Raw genomic sequence first — 13,071 nt, 5'->3', positions numbered from 1 at the left:
TAGCAGTCATAGGCTTTCCTATTTTGGAAGGCTCAAGTAAATTGTAGTTAAACACTATATGGTATTTTCAGTCTAGTTTCTTTCACTTAATATGTATTCAAGGTTCATTCTGATTGTAGCATGTATATAAATACTTTGTTCTCTTTTACTGCCAAGCCGCTTGTAGGCTTTAGGACATTCCATTTACCCATTTATCAATGGATGGACATTTGGGTTGTTATTGGTTATTGTGATTATGAACATTCATGTACAGGTTTTTAGACATTCTCTTAGGCATACCTGAAATTAGAATTGGGTCACATGGTTTAACTATATTTTTAATCTTTTCAGAAACTACAAGATTCTTTTCCAATGTGGCCATGCCATTTAGGTCTGTGACTTTTAAATTCTGTATCCTCAATGGTTAGTACAATGTTTACTGAATGAATGTTGTTAAGTAATTTATTCTACAAGCCTTTTCTCAAATAACTAATATGAACCTTTTGGTTATATATTTACTTATGACTCAATACAAAGTTACAGCATGCATGTGCCCTACTCGTTAGCACTGTCATTTTCATATATAAAAAGAACATATTGTTTGTTTACATACAGGTGGAGAAAAGACTAAAGTTAATTATAAAAGTGGAAAGCTAATTTATGTTGTCTTCTAAATATCTGGCCTCAAAACCATGGACATAGTTGAACTTAATGCCAGTCATGTTTTCATACTTCATTTGCTTATATGTAGCGTTTCCAAAACTGATACCGCTGATCTTTCTTACACATGAAAATGGCAAAATGTACTTTGTGAAATATTACTCACTGGAAGGATCTCAAACGTTTGTAGTGTCCCACTGTTTAGTGTTATTGTTTCCGAGTCAACTGGAGCAGCAGGGGAGTCTGTTGAAGCTGTGGTAAGAGCAAGGACAACTAAATACTTTATAAATTTAAATTTTACTAGTGTACTTACTTAAGCCTGAATTCATTTAAATTTCTTTTAAGATATTAAGAAATTGATTTTTCTGGAATGTAGCATGTATATAGATCAGGGATTGGCAAACTGGCCCACAGTCAAATCCCTCTACCAGTTTTTGTAATCAAGTATTAAGGAACACAGCCACGAGTTTATTTTCTATGGTTGCTTTTGCACTACAATGGCAGAGTTCAGTAGCTTGAGAGAAACAATATTTACCAGCCCCTCGTATAGGTTGTAAAATATTTCTAGTGTTAGGACGTAAGAGGAATACACTGAGGCTAACTCGTAAAGAAATAGGAAGTTGGAAAAAAGAAAATTTCCTAGACATTCTGATAAGCGGTACAGATGTCTAAAATGGTAGTCCCAAACACTAGGTTTTAGTTTTAGTGGTGTCACCTCCTAGCAGTGTAAACCTGGGAAAATACTTTAATTCATACTAAAATCCAGAGACTTTATCTGTCCTGCCTACCTCATAGTCATGAGGATTAAAAACATGAAATAAATATAAGCATTGTTTCAGAACAACCACGTTTGGGAGACGGATCAGCACTTTAGAGATTAGATAGTATAATCTCTTTAGAGGTGTATCAACTGAGACTCAGACTTCATCTACTGTCTGCTGAAGGTTTTAAAAAATATATATATATTTTATTGATTTTTTTAAATAGAGGAAGAGAGAGAGAGAGACAGATAGCCAGAAACATCGATGAGAGAGAAACATCCATCAGCTGCCTCCTGCTCACATCCCACTGGGGATGTGCCCACAACCAGTACGTGACCCTGACCGGAATCGAACCCGTGACGCCCCAGTTCGCAGGCCGATGCTCTATCCACTGAGCCAAACCAGTTTCGGCTATCTGCTGACGGTTTCACCTGGAACTAAAATTTTACTATAAGAAAGATCTCTTCTGATGCTTTCAGTTGCACCTGTAGGTAAATCCATCTGCAAAATGATTCGGAATCGAGACTTCATGTGTAGTGTTTATTGTAAGTTTACTATATTCTGACTAACACTTCTCAGTTTGAAAGAAATACACTTCATTTGGGTTATTTCTCTTACTATTTGATGTATTCTTAAAGATCATACCTAGAATAATTTGGAAATGATTCCTGATAAATAACCTAAATATGTGGTCAGCAAACTGGCTTGCGAGCCACATGCAGCTCTTTGGCCCCTTGAGTGCGGCTCTTCCACAAAATACCACGGCCTGGGCAAATCTATTTTAAAGAAGTAGTATTAAAAGAAGTTTAAGTTTAAAAAATTTGGCTCTCAAAAGAAATTTCCATCATTGTACTGTTGATATTTGACTCTGTTGACTAATGAGTTTGCCAACCACTGACCTAAACCAAAGGAAAGCAACTGACTATAGACAAATGTGCCTCAAGGCTAAGCTATGCTGTGGATAAATATTAAGGTATCTATACTAATAAAAGATAAACATGCAAATTGACCATACCGCCGTGATGCCCACCAGCCAATCAGGAGTATGCAAATTAACAAAGATGGCGGGTTAATTTGCATATGCAGACCAGCTGGGGGCTGGGTGGCCCCTTGTGCATGCACTGGCACCAAGCAGCCTGCACCCAGGGACAGGCATCCTGGGGACAGGCATCCGGGACCCAGGCCGCTCTGAGCCTATAGGCCTGGAGCAGCCAGGGTCTCAGCATGCTCTGTGACCTATGTAATTTACGCTCTGGACCTAGGTGCTCAGGGGAGGGGAGTGGGAACACATGGGAACGTCTTCTGCAGCAAGTGAGCAGACAGCAGGGCCTTGCTTGCCCCTGGCTGTGGCAGTGAGAGGCATGCAGTCCCCTGCAGGGCCCCCACAGAGAGCAGAAACCAGGGCCCTGCTTGTCCCTGTGGCGGCGAGCCAGAGAGCAGACAGCAGGTCCCCACAGAGAGTAGACACCAGGGCCTGCGGTGGCATCAAGTAGGCAGGTCTGTAGAGAGCAGAGAAACATGGGGAGCAGGTCTAAGCTGTCAGTAGGACATCTCCTCAGGGCTCCCAGATTGGAGAGGGTGCAGGTCGGGTTGAGGGACCCTCCCCCCATTGCACAAATTCTGTACACTGGACTCCTAGTCATTTGTAAAATGCTATTTTCTAAAAAATTATTGCTAACACAATAGTCAATAAAAATTGTAACAATCTCCATGCCAAAAGTAGCTCTTGTATTTATTTATGGTAGACTATTAATTTCAGGTGCTTTGCAATTCTCAAGTATAAAAAAGAAGCAGTGCCCAAGAAAAATTCTTCACGCTTTATTACAGTGATAGAAAACTAAAGCAAATAACCAAATTTAAATTAGAACTTTAAGAATAAGACAGGAATGCTTAATTTAAATGTCTATCAGGTAACTTTGATAGTCATTGCATATACCAATATATAGTGTTAATTACATAGTGATTTTTAAACAGGATCGTAGGGTACATTTTCGAATGTTAATCTGTAGGGTGTTTTTTTTCCCCCCTCTAATGACTGGAAAGCACTACTTGCATTCCGTGGGTGAGGTCAAGGGACACTGACCATCCTGCAGTGTGTAGGGAGTCCTGCCAACAAAGAACTGCCCCACTCAAAATGCCAATAATCCCCTGGTTGGGAATGACACACAGTGACTGGTGTACTCTGGGCAACGACCTTTTCACAGTCAAGTTGCATTATGTAGGGGAAAAAGGTAATGTATAAGTAAGTTAAGAATAATATGGTCCTAAGAATTTTATATTCGTTGTTATGCTAATGGGAAGAAGGTAGATGATAATCTTGGCTTAGGTCTTAAGAAATATATTTTCCCTGCCTACAACAATTACTAGGGGTTCTCATAATCTCATTAAGCACAAAAAATGTCAGGGGCTAAGGAAAAGATGGTTAAAACAAGAGTTCCCACATAAGAACTGGATCTTTAGTCCCTGAAGAAAATCTTTTACAACTTCATCAAAATCCTCTCTTTTACATACCACCTCAAATCCATTCCTAATTTGTGACCTCCAGAGAATTACTACAAATGATATGCCACCTTATGGTCTCTGTTTCCTTGCTCAATTGACTACATAAGGTAGTTTTTTATTAATCATTAACTTCTTTATAACATCTAGAAAGATAATTTCATATTGTCTACAATGGCTGGCCAAATGGTTACCAGCACTTCCTATCATAGTCATCTTTTGTGCATGTATTCAGCTAACAAAATGCCGTAGGTCTCCTTTAATTCATCAACTTGGATAAATTTCAACGTTCTGGAAGATTGAATGGTATCAGAGCCATTAACCAAATTACATAGGTCACAGAGCAAGGAGTCTTGAGGTCCAAACACTTACAGACATGGGTGATCTGGACAGGAATCTGCAAGGCTGCCATGGGGCTTGGAGAGAGAGCTGTATTGTCTTCCAAGCGGGCCACTCTGATCTGAACGTGCTGTACACTAGAACTGGAATTACTGTTTGGAACTCCAGATCCCGATTTGTTCTCCAAAAGCGTTGGGTTGTTTTTTTGATTCTCATGTAACTGTTTAAGACCTTTTATTAAGACTGAAGGGAGATGGGTAGACAAAAAGAACATTGATTCTCCGACAGACCACCATCTAAGCAGCAAGGGAGGTGGGGGGTAAGGAGGGAAAGTATTTGGAATAAATAATTGTATGCTGGATGTGAAATCTTACCAAAATAATAAAAATATTTTAAAATTACAGCCTGTCTGGGAATTTTTAGAAACGTCCTCCATCACAACAGACTTAAAAAATTCATGACATAATATTTATTGTCCTTGCCATTTAAGATGCATTGAAAATAGCCATTGTGGGGAACATGGAAATAAGACATTTTCTGTGTCCTAGGGTTTCTTCATAAAATTCTTACTGTTCAGTACAAGCATTGATAATGCTAAATAGCTTATTTTCATTTTTAAATGAAAGTGTACTCCCCCCGCCAAGGACTCAAGGGCACTTGAATATTTAGCCACTGCAAGAACAGCAGCTCATCAATTCCAAACTAATAATACATGATAAACTACATCAATCCTCCAGGTGGTGCTGCAATCTGGCTTGGTTCATGTTACATCAGTATTCATTCACTGTTCTGGGGTCTTATCAGATATATACATTTGTAACAGGGTATTTAATTGTTTTAAAAAAGCACATTTTCCTCTAGAAAAATAGATGTTGGAGAACTGTATTAAGGGAAATAAATTTAATTACCTAAATTAAGCACACTTAAAACTTAGTAATTAGTGCCCGAGTGCACAGCAGGTAATAAAAAGTATGCTATGCCTCACTTTTAAGCAACCCCAATATAACATTTCTAGGTTTATATAACAAATGATATTAAAAATTTACAGAGCTATTTGGTACAAAATAAATTATCACAGAATTTCTCTACATAACAAAAGTTAAGATATATATGAAATTATTCAACTCATAAAAGTCGATTAAACCAGTTTTCAGAAATTCATCTTTGTATACAATGAAAATATATACAATTCAGTTCCCCTTCATAGTTAATGTGAAAACAAGAATGTGTGTAAATGTGTGCCTTGAAAGTACAAATAACATCAAGTCTTGTTTTCCAAGAAATAGGGCATCAGAGATTTAAGTGAAAATCTATAACTCATATCTTTTTAGCTGAGACAAAGAACTTCTAACCTCTAAGCCCAGGAGCAAACATGGTTAAGACAAGGGACTTAAGCAAAAAATACATTACCAGGGAATGAAACATCTTTATGGTTTGCAATTTGCCTTTTGATGGTCCACCATTTACTTCGAAGCCACTGTGGTGAACGGACACTGCTCCATCCCTCTGCTAACAGATCCCAGTTTATGTCATTTTCATCAGCTACATCAAGTTCTGCTATCCTATAGTTACAAAATAAGCACCAGTTAGATGTTAGTTTATTTCTCTATAATTTCCCTTCTCATAATGACACTGGTGGCAACAGGTATGGCAGGTTATGTCCTTGAGATGCTATTGTTAAGTTCACAGTATGGGATGCCAGGGGTGCAGAGCTGCTTCCAGAGGTAAGAGCTACAAAATGTCACCAGCAAGGGACTTGTTAATGGTACAACCAATGGGCAGAATTGTAAATGAACCAGATAAAGCGCCGTGAAGGAAAGAGAGTAGCTAAAGGTCAGAATAGGGTAAAAACAGGTTTAGTTGTACAGTGTTCTGCAATGTTTTACATATAGTGTGTTACAGGAAGTTATTTCCAGGACCTGAGCTTTCTCATTTGTGAAATTAAAAAGTATGTAGAAATGAGCTATTTATAAAGACTAGTTAAAAAAAACCACACATAACTATTAAAAACAAAACTCAAAACAAGAATGACAAGATAAAAACAAGATTCCAGCAACAACCCAACCTCCCTACAAACAACTAACCCTGGGGTTTTGATGGTTTGTTTTCTAGCTTTAACTGCCAGGCTGATTTTGATTTTCGGTAACAGTCACAATAGCTTCTATTAATTACTTCAGTGTCTCAAATATTTTCTTGTTTTTTTTTTTTTTTTTTTCCCCCCCCATTTGAGTCACTGACTCTTCATGGTTAAACCAACTAATTAAAAAAATAAGCTTAGGATATTACCTTAGTTATTTTTGGATATGTATGAAACGCAAGTGCCTGATCTTGTCCAGTCTGAAGGTGTGTGGTAACTGCAGCCTGGGACCCCTCTTTGGCATTCCTACCACAGAGGCCAAAGATCGAGGGCATGGAGACTGAACAGCCCTCTCACCTGCAGTATGGCCACCCAGCCCAGGACTGAGGCACACTGGGGGGACAGTGGAAAAGCTGCACTGCCGTTGCCTGTGCCACACTGTTCTGTGGATATAGAGAACTTCAGTCTCCACGCCTTCAATCTGGTACTTTGCATAAGCACTAACCTCACTAAAAAGGAACAAAAAATAAAACAAAAAAGCGCTCAATATGGAATATGGGAAGGATGCTTTTCAGACATTAGGCATTTAGGCAAACCGAAAGAGGAAAATCAAGGCACCAACAGCAATTAAGGAGCTTTTGTCATTAAAAGATTTAGGACACAAACCTGAGGATGAGATTGATTTCATCTTCCTTGGTCCACTCAGTCCCTCCACTCTGCTTCCAGTTCAGGTAGTTGAGCCATTTAGAACGACACTGCTTTTCTGAGCGGGTACCTACTCGTTCTGCCACAGCTGCCCAAGATACACCCTGTGTGACAATGTCACCTGGCTCAGTGCTGGTCAATTCATGAACCACCTCTGCAAGTCTCTTTTCTTCTTCTTCGGTCCACTTCCCTGAAAAAAAGGAAATCACCCAGAATGCTACTGCTTCCTTCCCCCCCTCCCCTTTCCCCTCCCCCCTCCCCCTCCCTCTCTGTCTCTTTCCAGATCAGACTCAGCCCTCTATTTGTAAGGACTGATGGGAAGTAGGCAGTCATACTAAAAGTATTTTTAATAACCCTCAGGTGTGAAACTGCTTATAATACCAACTAAGCTGCATTTTACTAGCCCAGTCAGGTTCTTAGTACAAAAGAAAATACTACAGAATACAAATACAAAGTACACAGTGACTAAGAAAAGCTATTCAAAGCATAACTAGAAAGAATTATGTACTCTCCAGTTATACCTGGCCATAAATGGAAGGAGCTTCACTGATGGCCTGATGGACACAAAAACTCATAGTTTTGAGTTTAAAACACATACATACAAACTATTGGAACACAGCTTCTTCCTAAAGTGGGACCTGGTTAGAACTCAAGTTTTTCATAAACATATGTTGATAAGCTGTTATTAACAAAAGTTCAACAGTTAGATGACCTTAAATTAAAATTACTTCCTGTACATATGCCTTAAAAATCCCTGTGTGTACTAGTAATCTTTAAAAATACTTTCCCAACTGCAGCAGTTTTGGATTGCTATAAAATGGAAACACGCTTGACTTAAAACCTATGAAACTGAAATGTTGTGTCTCTGTGAGCAATGCCACTTTTACACAAAAGCACAACAATGGAGAACTAGTTGGGTCTATTAAGCCTGAAGAAAAAGGAAGACTAGGAAATAAAATTTCTGAACAAAAATCTCTTTCCAGAACAGAAGGGAAAGTGGTTTCAGAAAGGCCAGGAAGCTCAAATGTGACCAAAAATGAAAACATAAGAAACCCACCAGTAGCACTCACAGTACCTGTGTTGCAAGTATCCTTCATCAGCCGGCACCGATCTTTGACGGAAGATGCACTTCTTCCTAGCGCCGCCCCTATTGTTGCCCAGTCATTGCCATGCTTTATCCGGAGCCTAAAACAAGAGTCTGCCAATCAGCATTTGGTTCAACTGTTTTCTCCCTTTTAATTTCATCATTTATTCTTCATTCTTCTTCTTCCCATTTGACTGGTTTGGAAGTTGTGGGCAGCAACACTTTGAGAGCCAAAGTTTGAAAGTGTGGCCTTTTTTTGGGGTCCACAGTTGTCTGTGGGTGAAAAAAAAAAAAAACAGGCAGCAATTGCCTTTTTCCTGGGTCAGAGAAGAAATAAGTAACTTGGATATGTGTTCAAAAAAGACCAAAATTCCCCTCAGGTTATCAACACAATCTCCCAGGTTTTTCCCTTTTGAATACTACTAACAAGCTCTTTTCAGATATCTGAAAAAGTTTCATAAATACTTATCATTATAAACAGGATCATCCTTCAATTTTTTCATTTTATATATATATATATATATATATATATATATATATATATATATATATATATATATAAAATACATTAATCCGTACTTTATGGTTCTAACTCAATGAAGCAAAATTGTATTTCCTGCGAAAGAGCCCAGAATTTAAGTGAAACACTGCCAAGTCATATTCATATTCTAAACTAAGCATGTAGCACAACCTTGGTTTGATCCTGATATATAAGTCCCCCAGATTTAGACTTCAGGTCACCAAGCATGGCCATCTGATCCCTTCTGTAACCCCTAACAATGGTCTAAGGATGCATTTCATTTGTTAATCAATGACAGGAGGAGACTAAATTTACGGGCATGGCTACTCTGTGCAGGTATAGATCTGATAAATTTTTATGGTCAATCATGCTTAACAGCAGGATTAAATTAGACCAGTTTACAAAAATCTCTTGATATTTCAAAGTATAACTTTTAAAATACAAGACAAAATAATAATAAAACCCAACTATCTGAATTAATGAATAAAAAATTTTAAACTTACTCCTTGAGCTTTTCAATTTCTTCAGGTGTATATCTAGAAATTTAAATAAAAAAAGATCAATTAAAACAAAGAATGCTAGAAACCTTAAGAAAAATCAGAATTTCACTTAAGGGGTCCAATGTTAAAATAGATAATATTTTCAAGGTAACCAATTTCAAGGTAGAATAATAAAAATTAATACTTCTACATTTAAAAAAAACACATTGATACTTTTAGCTATAATAAAACTGAGCACTTTACAATTTTCTCTAGAAAATGCAATATTTAAAATATATTTGCTCCTATGCTGCCTAACTCTTCCTTTAAAAATTTGGTTAATGCCTGGCTGATGTTGCTCTGTGGTTGAGCATCAGCCTATGTCAAGGCACATGGCCAGGCTGCAGGCTCAATCCCCAGAAGGGGGCATCCAGGAGATAGCTCATCAATGATTCTCAATATTGAAGTTTCTATCTCCCTCTCCCTCTCCCTTCCTCTCTGAAATCAATAAAAATATGTTAAAAAAAAATTCAGTTCAGGCACTCTAATATCATAGCTATTCTGAAATACTTATCGATTACATTGTAAACCAGAGCTAGGAAGAAAATCTATGTCACAAGGCACTAAAAAGTTTAAAATTATCTTCATTTTCTCTACCCATACATGTGCACTGACATACTCTAGCTCCAATGAAAGGCTTTTTTTTTTTTTTTTTTTTTTAGTGGGCAAGTATGCAATACAGTCAATGCAATACTCTTCTAAAAAACAGTATTCAGCCCTGGCTGGGTGGTACAGTATGTTGGAATGCCATCCCATACACAAAAAAACACAAAAAAGTATCTGATAAGTCATATTATCACCACCTAAAATTCCCAAAGAGAAATAAAAATCATGTCAAAACACCATATAAATAATTGAATTGGAAATATGATGCCTTCCCATGTTACCTATAACAAAAACCTATGCATAGTATCCAAATATTTAGTTACTTAAAAAAAAGCCACTGAACTAGGAAATGCTATAAACTATAAAAATTAATAGGAAAAAAATGATACCAATGAATTTATAGAGTTCTCTTCATACTTCCTAAATCATTAACCACTATTACAGTTTTTATGTTATTACAAAACAGACTTTGAAGTAATAAGTCAGCTAAGTTTTAAATCAAACTTATGTGAGGTAATATATGTTCTAATTTCCAAAAGAGTCCTTAATTATAATGAGGTTTCACCATATTCAGAACATGGACCTGGAGAAAGATAACCTAATAAATAGCTGTCTCCAATTAAGGCTATGATAATAATTCAATTTTTAAAAGTAGTTCTTTAATATTTCTCCTAATTACATGAAATAATGCAACAATGCAAGTTTCATACTTTCCCACATGGTTTCTGTCATCATACATGCGAAGCACTCTTCTATAAACTGCAAACAAAGGCCGGTTCAGACCCCATGCTATCGTCCTGTAGAAATCTTTTCTTTCATCTTTTGACATCTCAAAGATGATTTCTGTAGCATCTTTTATTCCGCGTGCCTACATGGGTTACATTTCTTTGATTTAGGGATTTCTGATAAAATACATATGAATATACTATACTTTTAAATCATTTAAAAAAAAAGATTAACAATGGCATTTTGAAAACTAATGTTGCTAATTCATTTAATGAGTATAAATTTAAAATGTTGCAAGATAATAGTGATACTTGATATTTCCAAAAATAAACTGTATAAAATTCAGAAAAGTCAGTTTCTGCCAACCTTTTAAAATTATAAAAAATTAAGATCTAAAGAAAGTAGATGGAAGAAAATAATAAGAACAAAATTAAGAGAATCAAAAATAGAAAGAAAAAGCAATGCTAAAAACTGATTCTTTGAAAAGATCTATTGAGACTAATAAAATATAAAAAGATAAACTTATGGCAAGAGTAGTAAAAAAAGACAAAACAGCAATATTAGAAATGAAAAGTTGGGCCTTCAGAGATTAGACAATTGAACATTATGAAAATTTTATGGTACTACATATAGAAACTTGCATAAAATAAATAAATTTCTAAAAATCTTACCAAAACTGATTCAGGAAGAGAAAAAAATATCTACCTAATAAGCAGGCACCATCAAGAAAATTTAATCATTTATCAATAATGAAAACCATAATGAAATAATGAAAATCCCAGGCCCAGATGAATTTATAGGTAAATTCTATCAAGCAAAAAAACAAAAAACAAAAAACCCCACAAAACATAATTCTGACTTTAAACTATTCTAGAGGAGGAAACACTTCTCAGTTCATTCTATTAGGCTAGCATAGCCTTAATATAAAAAACAGACAAAGACGGTCTCAGAAATTAATTTTCAGGCCAAGCTCATCCATTAACGCAGATCCCCCAAATCCTTAAAATAGTTTAGCATGCTTATAAAAAGGTTAATAATTAATGTAAAAAGTGAGCTCATTCCAGGAACACAAGTAATCAGATGAGTAGATTTATGGAAAAGAATATAAAAGCTCAGTAAGTGTAGATAGAGCATACATAGAATAAAATATTCATATATGATAACACTCCTAGCAAGTTAGAAAGCATGAAGCTTGGAAAAGAAATAATTTGCAGATATCCCAAAAATCTATGAAAATTTTGACTTAAAACAGTAGGAAGTTAGGAAGGCTAGTGGTTATAAAACCAATATATGGTCATTTGCATTTCTATACAATGCTCATAAAAAAGTCTTTAAAAGTTCTCATTTACAAAAGCACCACAATTAGAACTAAATCTTACGCAAGTTATACAAGGAAAATATGAAAGTATTGAAAGATTAAAGAGGAACTAAAATGGAGAGAGCTATACAATGTTCTTCAATAGGAAGATGGAGAGTTGTAAAGATGTTAATTCCCCTGAAATTGATGCACAGATTCAATGCAGTCTCAATAAAAATTCCAAAAACTTTCCATTCTCTGCAAGTTGATTCTAAATTTATAATGGAAGAGCAAAGTGCCAAGAACACTCATGAAGATTAATCTAGGACAGAATGGACATTAATTTTGATATTGAAATGACACCTAAAGAAAAGACAGGCCACTAAATTGGACAAGAGCATCTGTAACACAGCCAGAAAATCATTAGGATCTGACATACTTTAAGTACATCTAGAAAAAGGAAAATCCCACAGAAAAATTGCTGAAAGACAAACAGGAATTTCAAAGAAGAACCATAAATGTCCAAATATGCATATAAAAACATGTAACCAGAAATTAAATCATAATAAAATAGCATCTACACCTACCAGATTTGTACAAATTAACAGCAAAAAGAACCTGTTGAGGGACTGGATAAAAAAGATGAAGGGATTTGCCCTGGCTATTGTAGTTCAGTGGTTAGTAGGGGTGTCGAACTCAATCAGAGAAGGGGCCAAAATCTAAAATCCAGCCTAAATCGCGGGCCCAATGGTTTACTGAACAGTCATACACTGACAATGTCATAAACTGACAGTGGAGTGCAGTGATGACAGCGCGGTGCGGGCCACATTGCAAGGCCTGGCAGGCTGGATTTGGCCAGCGGGCCTTGTGTTGGACACATGTGGGTTAGAGCATCAGCCCACACACCAAAGGGTCTTGGGTTCAGTTTCTAATCAAGGGCACATACCTGAGTTGCAGGTTTGACCCCCAGCCCTAGTCGGGGCACATGTGATCAGATCCCCAGTCCGGGCACATGTGGGTGGCAACCATTTTTGAAAAAAAAAAAATGTCTTTGGGTGAGGATTAACAAAACAACAACAACAACAAAAAAATAAAAATAAAGGGATTAGTAGTACAAATTGGTAGTTACAAAATAGTCATAGGAGTATGAAATACAGCATAAAGAATATAGTCAATAATCCTACTTAATAAAAGAGTAAAATGCAAACGGACTGCACCTTTGCTACTCCCAAGCCATGACCACCAGCCAATCAGGGTCGGTATGCAAATTAACCCAACC

The 13,071-nt window shown here is 36.6% G+C and overlaps 1 protein-coding gene across 5 annotated transcripts in view; it reads right to left on the bottom strand.

The window, feature by feature from the left end:
- The window catches only part of DMTF1 (cyclin D binding myb like transcription factor 1), a 42,263-nt gene that overhangs the window by 4,514 nt on the left and 24,678 nt on the right, over positions 1-13,071 (bottom strand). For 3 of the 5 annotated variants that reach the window (XM_084897406.1, XM_084897407.1, XM_084897409.1), the window contains 7 exons: positions 10,480-10,637; positions 9,128-9,160; positions 8,096-8,205; positions 6,982-7,210; positions 5,649-5,800; positions 4,272-4,481; positions 806-891 (listed from right to left, as the gene is read on the bottom strand). In XM_084897406.1, coding sequence (XP_084753532.1) covers positions 806-891; positions 4,272-4,481; positions 5,649-5,800; positions 6,982-7,210; positions 8,096-8,205; positions 9,128-9,160; positions 10,480-10,637 — 978 coding nt within the window. The remainder of the gene's footprint in view (positions 1-805; positions 892-4,271; positions 4,482-5,648; positions 5,801-6,981; positions 7,211-8,095; positions 8,206-9,127; positions 9,161-10,479; positions 10,638-13,071) is intronic. The other 2 variants (XM_084897408.1, XM_084897410.1) reach the window with 1 other exon arrangement.

This window comes from Pipistrellus hanaki (assembly GCF_964339955.1).
Source record: "Pipistrellus hanaki genome assembly, chromosome: 10".
NCBI classification, from domain to species: Eukaryota; Metazoa; Chordata; class Mammalia; order Chiroptera; family Vespertilionidae; genus Pipistrellus; species Pipistrellus hanaki.
The sequence above is the reverse complement of the archived record's forward strand: the minus strand, read 5'-3'. Positions and strand labels throughout refer to the sequence as shown.